The sequence below is a fragment of the Daucus carota genome, chromosome 3, assembly GCF_001625215.2.
Source record: "Daucus carota subsp. sativus chromosome 3, DH1 v3.0, whole genome shotgun sequence".
Lineage (NCBI taxonomy): Eukaryota > Viridiplantae > Streptophyta > Magnoliopsida > Apiales > Apiaceae > Daucus > Daucus carota.
The window spans coordinates 31,079,385-31,091,954 of record NC_030383.2 but is presented as its reverse complement, the minus strand read 5'-3'; the positions used below and the strand labels follow the sequence as shown (position 1 = coordinate 31,091,954).

The 12,570-nt window shown below is 33.7% G+C and overlaps 1 protein-coding gene across 2 annotated transcripts; it reads left to right on the top strand.

The window, feature by feature from the left end:
- The first annotated feature begins 6,008 nt into the window (after nucleotides 1–6,008).
- LOC108215332 (pentatricopeptide repeat-containing protein At4g17616) lies at nucleotides 6,009–9,746 on the top strand. Of its 2 annotated transcripts, none has more exons than XM_017387784.2 (2): nucleotides 6,009–8,423; nucleotides 9,059–9,746. In XM_017387784.2, exon 1 carries the CDS (start codon nucleotides 6,236–6,238, stop codon nucleotides 8,339–8,341), a length of 2,106 nt encoding a protein of 701 aa, XP_017243273.1. In that variant the 5' UTR covers nucleotides 6,009–6,235; the 3' UTR covers nucleotides 8,342–8,423; nucleotides 9,059–9,746. The 2 variants fall into 2 exon arrangements, with proteins under 2 accessions (XP_017243273.1, XP_017243274.1); XM_017387785.2 differs by having other exon boundaries at nucleotides 9,054–9,746.
- Nucleotides 9,747–12,570: the final 2,824 nt, after the last annotated feature.

Here is a 12,570-nt window from a genome sequence, read left to right as displayed (position 1 = left end):
ATCTCTCCATCAGGGGGTCAGACCCCCTGGTAGATTTAGTGATTATGTTCAATCATTTAGTGATTCTGTTCAAGTCATTTAGTGATTGTTTGTACGTTTGTACAATAAGGAGTTTGTATTTGAGCACTTGCCTATATATATATATATATATATATATATATATATATACAAGTGATCAAATAGAAACCAATATTATTCTAGAAAATAGAAACCACTCCTTGAACCACTGTTTATAACTACAGAAATCACTAGTTTCTCTGCTGTTAATCACTAATTTATACAGTATATTCATCAGTTTTTTATTTTTAATAATTGAAGAAAATTTACTTAGGATTGACATTGGCGGTCGATTATTGATGATCAATTATAGTTGTAAGAGGTATGTGATCATGGTAGAAAATGGCGGGATGAGGTATGTGGTGATGGTAAATAGTCATTGGTAGTGGCAAGTTATGATGACAGACGGTGATAAGCAAAAATCATGGTTGTAAGTGAAGGCAGGAGGGGTTGATAATGATGCCAGGAGTTTCATCAATGTAGTATGATTGAAGATGATGATGATGTACGTTGTATATATGTGTATTTATACATCTATATTTGTCAGATTTTTGCATATATAAATTAGTGATTTCTGATATACTAATGAGTGATTTATGTAGTTAAGAACAGTGATGAAAAACTGGTCAGGGACTAGTTTCTAGTTTCTAGGTTAATTTAGTTTCTAGTGGAATAAACCCCTATATATATATATAGGCAAGTGCTCAAATGAGAACCCCAACTAATGTGAGATATGAGATCTAATCTCAGCCCTCTATTTTATAATACAACTTTTAATCCCAGCCCCTTATTTCTCCATAATCTCCTTTCTCTCCCGTGACTTCATCTCTGCCCATTTCATTTTTCATCTTTCTTGCATCCACCTCCCTCACCAACCACCACTGCTTCTCCTCCACTCCCCACGACTGTTACGACGTCGCTTCCACTAAGTCGTCGCAGCCGCCTTCCTAGTGACACGATCAACTGCTTATTTGATTCTTTCACCGCGATTCTTTTGGAACATCACCAGGCCAAACCATCGATTTCCGTCATGATGTTGGTGTGGAGCTTCTTGGCGGTGGCGATGGAGGAGCCGGTGAAGAAGAAGGAGGTGGAGTTTTCAGCGAAAAGGAAGAAGGAGAAGACGGGATCGGAGGCAAAAGAGGAGATAGGGGAAGAAAGGGTTAATCGGTGGTGGAGGGGCGGTGTTTGAAGGTGGATATGCGTTGAAATGGGTGTTGTGGTGGCGTCGCCGGAGACGCTATTGTTGGATCTGTTTTGCTCCGCTTAGTAATTTCTGTTTTGGCGTTGGTGATTTTATTTTTCTGGAGTTGATTTTTTCCTTTACTGATGATGATTTTATATTTTACAGTGGTGATTTTTGTTTTCTAGCACTGATTTTGTTTTGTAGTTGGTGAATTTTCAGATTTAGGGTGTTTGTGGATGGTGGAGGTGGTCTGTAGATGGTGGTGATGTGGTGATTTTCGTTTTCAGACAGTGATTTTCAGTTTTGCAGCGGTGATTTTTAATTTTCCGGTGGTGATTTTCGGTTTGACGGTGGTGATTTTATGTTTGTCGGTGGTGATTTTTCGGTGGTCGCCGGAGGTGGTGGTGGCCGGAAATGATGGTCGGCGGTGGTGGGAGGTGGTAGGTGGTGGAATTAGAATGATAGATGGTGATAAAATAATTAAATATTAAAAATTAATGTGTGGTGAGAGATTGATGTAATGTATAAATTGAATGGTTAGGATTGGATCCCATATCTCACATTAATAATGGTTCTCATTGGAGCATGACTCTATATATATATATATATATATATATATATATATATATATATATATATATATATATATATATATATATATATATAGGGTCCTACTCTGGTACAAACCATCTTAACGTACAAACTACAAACTAAAATTAAAAAGTCTCTAAATCAAATCGAAATATAGCACATATGGTATGGAAATTGATCGTTGCGAGATGAACAAAAATACAGTGAAGTCGGATTTCAAAAAAAGTTCACCGATTAACGGGAAAATTCAAATTAAAAACGGAGGGGAATCTGCGGATCATATGTGACAGGGTGTATATTAACTGGTGTGTGGTTGCCCCTGCGGGGCCATTGGATTAGATTCATCCAAGAGCTTATATTGAGTTTGTAGTTTGTACACTAACTTAGTTTGTATTTGAGCACTTCCCTATATATATATATATATATATATATATATATATATATATATATATATATATATATATATATATATCAATAGTTTTCTCATTTTATCGATTAAACTTTTTCATATTATAATATGATTAACTATAATAAAATATGATAATTTTTAATTAAAACAACAAATTTACCATTTAACTTTTTATAATTATAAATTAGGTCATCATGTGCGTTTTTTTTTTTGAAAAAATTATAGTAGTTATTTTAAATGTATAATTTTTCATCAAACAAATAAATGAATATTTAATTAGCAATTATTCACCTTTTTCACTTACAAAATACATATAAAAATGAACCACTGGTCACTACCTTGTACCACTACGATTACTTCCTTCGATTCTAGCCACCACTGACACTAGTGCGTATGTTTACTTATCAAAAAGAATTAGTTAAAATATATAGATCGATCAAGAGGTCGGGGAGAGAGAGGTTAGCGGCGAATAAGAAGTGTGATAGTTGGAGAAGAAGCGAGGAAAGAAGAATGGTAGAAGATCGGATGACGCTAGAGATGACAATGGGGTGGGCGGAAAGAGGTGAGGCACGGGAGAAAAGTAATGTCCTGGAAGAGGGCAGGTCGATTGGGGTTGGGCGGTGACGGAAGGCTGGTGAATGGGTGGTGTAATATACGAAGTAAAAATAATATTTTCAATTTAGTGACTATATTGAATAATTAATTATCATGTTGATTATGAAGTAGGCCACTTACTGCGTTAAATGTATCAAATGAGTCATTGATTACAAAACTGACTCATACGAGTCACTAATTTGAAAATGTTTATCAGAAATTTCACTATATCGTTAGTCGAAATCTTTAAAATATTATATATTGAGTTTCACACATTTTTAATAATTGGTATTACATTAAAATGAAATATTCAAAATTCTAGTATTTTAGATAATATTTTTAGATTTTTAAAAATTTATCTACAATCTAGTAAATTTTCAATTTAGTGATTATATTGAATAATGATTTCTAGTTTTATTTAAATATTAGTTTTTATCTAGCATTTGTTATATCATACTATTTGCTGATAGAGGAATGGCACAACACCTTCATTTCAACACGGAAAAATCGGAAGAGAATAACCGCCCAAAATGAGGTTTACGATCACCCTTCCGAAGAATATGGGTTGTGTTTAAGAAATGGTAAGCGTTGTGTTTACAGATTTCTGGTGAATAGAGCGATACAACTCTCTGCACAGCCATTCTAAATCGACCAGAGATGTGTATCTCTCAAGTGTAAGGTGCTCTCGACCTCACAAGAATGATACCATTCCCCGTAAAGTGCCTTCATACTCCTTTATATAGGAGATCAAGCTCACCGTAGTTCTATTCCATCAAGTCTCTATGACTTATACTCTAAGTCATGTTTTCCCATGATTTTGTATCCTCAAAGAACAGATCTCCAGTAGATAACTCTCATCAAGACACTAATTTCATAGTGTTTGGGGAGATTCTGGAGTCTTTGTAAAGGAAGAATTGTGAACTTTAACATCCTTGATGTACCCAGCCTCTAGCCTTCAAGTTTATCATCAATTCCTCGCTATTATCCTTGAATACGTAGTAAATATGTGATATAATACCTATAAGAACGTGTTCCTAAATATTAGAAAGTTGTCTATGTCTTCTAATAGGACTCTGCTGGGTAGCTTCTTGCCCTGTAAGAAGCTGTTTACTGCGAACTTCCTATCTTCCTACAAAAGTTGTGGACCTCTAAATTGACCATGTGGAGCTCCATAAACAACCCCATTTATTCATTCTGGGAGCTACTCAAGTGACACCCTAATGATCGAATCTAAATAGGTTCCAGGCCATCAAGGAACCTCATTGTAATTGTATAAAAGCATTTACCTTTGAGTTGTTCTCACTCCACTAATGAGCTCTTATAACCATTTTAAGAGCATCCTAGATAGTTTCAACTCCTTAGTTTCCAAGAAGGTTTCTTGTCAGCTATGAACCTCCTTTTAGAACCTATTTTCTTAGCACAAAATAATTCCATTATGGACCTACAACTTATCACCACTTAGTAAATTGGGCCAATACCTGACTAGGGGCCTCCAATATTGCTATACTAATATTTGGGTACAACAACTATCCCCTGGTTCCTCCTTGTCATGAAGTAAAATGAGGAACTTGATCCTCACACATAGGTACATTGAGCTTCGTATTATTTCTTCCTATTAGCAACTTGTATATCACCTATAAGCTCACGTGGACGCACTCGTTGTCAGAAACAAGAGGTCCTGTACATCCACATCTTTTCAATTACTTACCGAAAATTTGGAATACGCTTGACTTTAAAAAGAACATCCTCACAAACCTCTTTTAGACAAACCTGTTCACCAAAAAGTGAAGAAACTACGAGAGGATGCTAAGGTCGGGGGGTGAGAAACTGAAACTTGAAGAAGCCATCAAGCGATATAAGGTCGCTCCAAAGAGAATGCTAGTGATCAAATACAAACCAACTCTTAAATACAAACTATAAACCAATTGGATTAAATCTCAAAATGCTCAATCAACTGAAGGGCTAGTATCAATTGTCTCACTCTAGTTATCGGCATCTCAAGTGTATCACTATACTAACTAGTAGTGACAGCGTTGTTAACTTTTTATGTTGACCTAACGGGACCATGACTTTAACGTTTAGGCTATGTGGACACACGTTTATGCCACTTGGAAGATGATATAGCAGACATGTAAGCGGGTCAATTGTTAAAACTCCAAACAAAAATAAAGCCGTTGATTTTAATTTCAGGGCAAGTAAAGTCGAGGAGAAGTTGAATTTGTGGGGGTGGGGGAGTTGGGCGAATTTTAGGGCAAGGCTGAATTCGATCAAAATCTTTCAATCGACTTGGATTTTGAACATTCCATACATCATCTTCGACATGTATTACCAAGTATGAACCTTAACTCAGCTGTATAAATGTTTTTAATGTGTGTATGAATGTATTGTTTGTGTTTGTGATGTAGATGATATGTGTATACTTCTATATGTTTTTTGAATTGACAGTATGTCTACTTTGTACTTTCATCACCACGGTGATTTCAGTCCCCCTCCTAATGTTAAGTATATGGGTGGTAAAGTTGAAGTGATCCATGATTTTCGTAGTTACTTTAAGTTTTCATGATTTAAAAGGTTTTACTAAGAAGTATGAGTATGATGAGGCACTAGTATATTTTAGGTGTGATGGTCATATTTTATCAGTTAGGGATTTGGTTGCGTTGTGTAAGCCATATTGAAAAACTAAATTGTATGTTGATCATTTTAATTTGAATGAACTTATAACAATCCACACTCGCCAACAAAAAAATCTAATACCAGAATGCACAAAACACAAAAGCTAGGGGATGATATAGAATTTGAGGACGGTGGGAATAGTAGTGGTGTGGAATATAGCGAAGACACAGATTTCAAGTCAAGCATAGCACTAGCCTTGTAACTGTTGATTTAGAAAGGAGGATGCGTTAATGTAGGAAATTATAGAAAAGTACATCAAATTTTACTTTTTTTGAAATAGTCCTTAATTTTATGACACATGAAAAAAACACATATTTTACATTTACATCCAAAAAATTATAAAATATAGAGTACATTTAAAAAAAAACCCTAACAAGTCCTTAATTAAAAAATAATAATAAATACCTGATTGATCCCTAATTTATGTTTACTTTTTTAAAAAAACATTAAATTAAATATCCCTAACAAAATATAAAATTGTCAAGAAAAGACCTCAAAACAAGCGTCGATTACCACCATGAAACAAGCGGCTCAACTGGTGTTCTTGTACTTCTCAATCTGCTCAGCTTTTGTTCCTTTCGAGGAATTAATTTCTGGGCTGTTCCCCTCATCTTCATATGTGTATGTAAGTGATGAAACGTTGTTGATAATGAATGTTAGAAAACCCAGTTTTCTTGACATGGGTCTTTGCTAATTGTGTTTATCTTTAATATAGTCTGTGGTCAATGGCACAACTGCTAACAAAATTTACCCTTGATTATCTTGCCAAGAATTGTTCTTTATCTCTAAAAGTTTCTTCTTTTACTTTAGTTTTTGTGAAAGACCTGAAGATTATTCAAGTGCCATGTGTTAGATATGGATACCCTTTGTCTTTTTGTTCGAATCTTTGCTGTACAAGTAGTAATGTAGAAAGGGTTTGGTGGGAAAGTTCTTCTCAGACACTTCTGCTGAGGAAACTTGAAATTAGTTTGAAAGATCATGATTTGGATAAGGCGTGGGATTCGTATAAAGGGTTTAAGAAATTGTATGGGTTTCCTGAAAGGAATGTGATGAGTAAGCTTGTTACCAAGCTGTGTTACTCTTCTGATGCCAAGTGGCTTCGAAGAGCTTGTGCTTTAGTGTCTTTGATTCGGAAAGGGAAATCAGATCTGCTTCGTCCGTGTTTGTTGACTAATTTGTCGCTGTCGTTGGCACGAGCTCAAATGCCGGTTGATGCCTCTAAAATTCTCAGGTTGATGCTTGAGAAGGAGTGGTTACCGGAGATGAATATGTTGGGGTTGATATTTCTTCATTTAGTGAACACGGAGATTGGGATGTTTTTGGCGTCAAATATATTGTTTGAGATTTGTGAATGTACAAAAACATCTTCTGGTGAAAATCAAATAAAGGTTGATACTGTGACTTTTAATCTTGTTCTTGATGCTTGTGTAAGGTTTGGATCCTATTTGAAAGGTCAACAGATAATTGATTTAATGGCAAAAGTAGGGGTTGTAGCTGATGTATACACCATCACTGCAATTGCTCAAATCCATGAAATGAATTATCAGAGGGATGAGCTGAAGAAATTTAAAGATCATGTTGAGAAGGTTTCATATCGTTTTGTTCATCATTATCAACAGTTTTTTGACAGTCTCCTGAACTTGCATTTGAAATTTAATGATGTAGATTCTGCTTCTAGTTTGATAATGGACATGTATAAACATCAGGTGTCTATTTCTTGTCAAGACGATACAATGAAACCACAGAACCCTTGTCTTGTCCCTATTGGTTCACAAAATCTCAAAAGTGGGTTAAAACTACAAATTTCACCTCAGGTGCTACAGAAGGATCCAGTCGTTCAGGTTGAAGGCAAGCAGGAGCTTATTCTACACCAAAAAGGCAAACTTGTTCTCAGCAACAAAGCACTTGCTACGATCATCAGTATATTCAAGAGATCTGGAAGGATTAGCGACCTCTCAAAGCTTTTAATTAGCATTGAGAAGAATGTTACTTCAGTGCAAGGAGAAAATTTATGTTCGGGTGTTGTTGATGCCTGTATTCACATTGGATGGCTAGAAACTGCCCATGACATTTTGGAGGATTTGGACTCGATGGGGGTACCGTTGGGGATGAATTCTTATTTATCACTTTTCAAAGCTTATTACAAACAACAGATGTTTAGAGAAGCAGAAGCTCTGACTAAACAAACCGAGAAAGCTGGGGTCTTTGGAAATATGTCCAGTGAGTTGATCTACTCTACATTTCTTTCCCTTCACGAAAAGAAAACTTCACATGCAGAGGCAGTATCAATATGTGATAAGTCAGATTTGGCTAACTCTCTAGTGCGAGAAATAATTAAAGAGCAAGAAGAGACCTCATTTGTGGTAAACGAGCTCAACTCCTCTATCTCCTTCTTCATGAAAGCGAATATGATTGATGACGCAGTGAAGGCATACAGAAGAATGCAGGAGATGAGTATACATCCCACACGGTTAACTTTCTTTACTCTGATTTCTGGCTATTCCTCTTTGAATATGTATCGTGAAATTACAATCATATGGGGTGACATCAAAAGGAATATGGAGAGTGGTAGTCTAGCATGTCACAGGGATTTGTATGACTTGTTACTGTATAATTTTATTCGCGGTGGATACTTTGAACGAGTAATGGAGATCATTAGTCACATGAAGGACCATGGGATGTTCATGGACAAATGGATGTATAAAAGAGAGTTTCTAAAGTATCATAAGGCTCTTTACAGGAACTTGGAAGCTTCCAATGCTAAAAATGAGGTTCAAAGTAATAGAATTGAATATGTCCAGGCATTTAGAAAGTGGGTTGGTATTTCTTGACGTGAAGAAAGTATTTAGTTTCTAGTTTTGGGACTGTCTTCCAAGCTTTATTGATTGACCACTAACCCTTCTCAAACAGCTTGTAAGTTCAAGTTTTAAAATATGTATTAGCTTCTGCAAGTCTTTCTTGGTGCTTAAGTATCACTTGGGCACATGCTGTTAATTTGAGTTTTTGTTTATATTGTGTTTGGTGAGTGTGCTACTATCTTCCACAACTTGAAAAGCAAATTTTTTTACCAATTTGATCTCTCTGTTCTTACTTGCTGCAGTTTATTAGTTAGATAAGGCACTATCTCTTTGTCACTTGTGTTAGTTTTATGTCCTTTTTTCTACTGTGCGCCCTTTGTTTATTGGCTAAAAATTGTGTGATTGTCCATTTAGGGAATCAGCAAACGAGGATCCAATGAGCTTTACACAAATATGTTAGCAACAAAGTATATAATGTTTAAAATATAATATGTTGCATGTCAGAAACATATAGGACAACTTCAAAGAAACCATAACTTGGTCAAAAAAATAGTACTCTTTGCTTTGAGTCTGTCAGTTGAGAAACAAGTTCTGGTTGAATTTCTTTTGTAATATACTCTAGAAGTGACTCCTGAGATCCCAACTTGCTTTTTCTCTCGCTACTTTGCCCGGATAGTGGTTGTTAATTACAATGCTTATAATTGTTCTATACTTCATCGTAACTTTTATATCATACCAAATAAAGTGCAGGACTCACCAAGCAACTACACAGAGACATAGAACCCGTACTCGCATGGACCCAACTGCCAAAGTGAGTTTTTGTCCATTGTCTTCACCCTCTGTATATATGATTAGAAGCACAAATGGAAGAACCGGCCCATGCCTTTTGATCGAGCTGACAAGCTGATGACAATTTTGTTTGAAATGAACATTTTGACGAATACAACTCTCGTACACAAATTTCAGGGGGTGTAAGAATTGCTTACTGAGACAATTTTACAACAATCATCATCCTGTGTGGGTACAATTACCTTTCAACTTAACCCTTGTAACCGTCACCGGCCGTCAACTTCAACTGCTGATGCCTTCCTGAGTCTTCTTGCTTCAATAGTCAGATAAGTCCTTGTAAGATGAGTGAAAGGAAGTGACTTGCTCGAAGATGTATTTTGAACAAAATTTCCCTGTCTTACTTCAGATTTTTGTTTAAGCACATATTTCAGGTCTCCAGCCAAGATCCCACAGATCAAAAGTTCAAAATTGTTAGTTATGCTTTTCAGCTAAACTCCATGGTTTTGGAATATCTAGTTCTTAACTTTGATTAAAGGTCGATTTTGAGAACTATTTAGACCTCTCAAAATCTGGACTGAATTTTGATTTTTCCATTTCTAGTTATTTGGTCCATGCTTAGCTGTTCAATTATAACTTATACTTTTTACAATCTCACAGTTCATCCTAAACTCAGAAAGGTTTGCATAGCACTGCGTCGTATTAAGTTAAATTACATGCAAATTAGCCAATGCTGGCTCCTCTAATTGTAAAGATACTTTTACAACAAAGATTAAGCAATTTCTTTATATATCGTTTAGTTTGTTTTAGTTGTAAATCATTTGGTTGTGACCCGGAGTTTGCTAAAATTTGTTTTGTATTTGGTTGTGGGTATAGATTACAGTAGAAAGTAGAGAGTTACTATTACTTGGAAATACATATGCTTTTTTTTCATTGTATTCCGTTGGGATATAGGATATCTGATATATTTCCTCTGGCCATATAGAATTCAGATATTTATTATTTTGACACTTTTAGAAGTCTTGACATACAGTGGCAATATAGCATGTGCTGTGAAATGTATGAATGCATATGATGTTTTAATATTCTCTTGTATGAAACACTTCATCATTCAGATTATAATACAGACGGAATAAATCCGTCACTACAGATACGAGCAAGTTGCGATACAAGTAACATATTAAAAATAATTACATGTTTCGTTTTCTTATCATTTAACACATAGATGCCTCTCTGTACCTGCTAAGTTCTGGATCCAAATCCAAATAAAATATTTCAAGCGATCCAAATTACACTAAAGTTCGATAAAGCAATAACCTCACAGTTGACTTTATCACACAAAAATGTGTTCAGAAATCCTAATCGATTAAACTAAAATTGGAGTAGTATCACAACTATCCACATGCTACATGCTGGATACCAGACATGTCTAAAGTGTATACCTCTATTATATGACAATCTTTGATTGTAAAAAATAAGCTCTTTTTTATAATTACTATTGGCTCAGATTTGACGCTGGCTTTCCAAATCTCTAAAAATCTTAATAGAATAATTCTCACAGATCCAATGTCAAATAAATCTAAATATAACTAAACAAATATATAATGAAACACTCTAGAGAAGAGATAAAACAATCACTCCAAAAGGATATACACGAAAACACCCAAAAAAAATCGCGTCATATTGATCAATGACAAATGGAAAAAGAAAACAAAGTGGTTGAGGTTTTTCGCGACCCTTCGACTAGCTTGAAAAAGGACAAAAATAAAGAAAAAGAGAGCTCTTCAAATCCTAGTTTTTGAGAGAGAATAAGTTCATGACTATTTATACAAATTCTAGTATATTTTTATCTATACTTTTATATAATTTTAATATGCACATAATAATTTGAGAATATATTAATTTTTGAACAAACAACTTGTTTATGAATTTATGTTTTAGATATATCTTTTAGTACTTCTTATATATTTGGATTTCGGTTCAAACTGAACCTACCGAAAATCTGTGATTTGGTTTTAGTTTTTGAACTTCAATTTCAATTCGATGGTTTTAAAAATAACTAGTCAATTTGGATTTGAATTTTGTCAAAATTGAATCATACCCATAAATTGCCATCCTTGCAATTTAAACATAATGATTAAAATATACGCATATGGTTCGTGTTTGTTTATTGTTTAGTAGCATTGTTATATTGTTCGCAACATCATTTATTATGATTAGGTCTTTGTTATTCTTTTATGTATCTATTGAAATATTTTTCATGAAATCGTATGCTCGTCTTTTATTCTTATGATATATTCATTTTTTGATATTAACAAAAGTTTACAACATGATATTTACGAAGATGATGGGAGAAATTAATGAGCCTCTCGTGAGCCTGATGTAGAGTGATTTATATTCAAAATCTTGACCAGTTTTATATTTGAAAGATTTTGATATTGTGTCGGATGTTGAAGATTCTGCTATTTATAATATTTTTGGTTAATTTGTATATGTATCTGAGAATTTTGTATGTGATATCAACATCTATTATGATAATTTAACGTCTTTCTCCTAATTTTTTGGTTGATATGTATTTGTATAGCATGGTTTTATATATGTGATGCCAACTTCTATTAGATTATATTTATAAATATATTTTATATTAGAATTATGATACCTAATGTGATTTATTTATTTTTCTAAAAATTTATATGATTCTAGAATTAAAATTGATAAACATAATTTGTTTTGAATTAAGTAAAAATATCTTAACATGCAAGCAAAAGGTAAAATTTGATTTGGATTAAGAATAGATTTTTGTGTTCGTTTCTCACATAAATTCGACTTATTAATCTTAATATTGTGCATAATATTATTTTTATTTAGTATGTTGGAAAATATATTAGATAAAAATAATTTTGGGACGGTGTGATTTATATGTTTCGACAATTAAAACTGGTAGAAAATATTTATTTTGAATTAAGAAAAATCACAAACATGTGAAAGGTAGAATTTGTTTTGGATTAAAAAAAAAATCAAAAATATGCAAGTAGATATGAGTTGTTTTATAGAATAGAACATAATTTTGTTCAAATCTAACTGTGCTTATTTGTTACGTGTATGATTGAATGGATGATAAACTTTTGATAGTACTTATTATAGATAAAAATATAATATAATTTCAACAAAATTCTTGTGTTACTTTAGTTTCTTAATTCCTTAATTATATTACCAAATTTTCTTTGGAATATAAAATATATTAGAGTATTGATATCCAGAATTGGATGACGTGTTAATAATTTTTTCAATAATATTTATAAACATTCGATAACATAGAGATTATACACTACAACATTAGTCTTTTAATTAAAAGATTGAACAATTATTCATGTAAATCGCCAGACGTGTATAATAATATCTATACTATACTGTTAAAGTCGAAACATTGAAAGTTCGGTCGGTCGTTATTTAGGCTAAAATACGGGTCTATTTAT

Coding starts and splice junctions, on each gene's coding strand:
- LOC108215332 (XM_017387784.2), top strand. CDS start 6,236: ATGGCACAACTGCTAACAAAATTTACCCTTGATTATCTTGCCAAGAAT.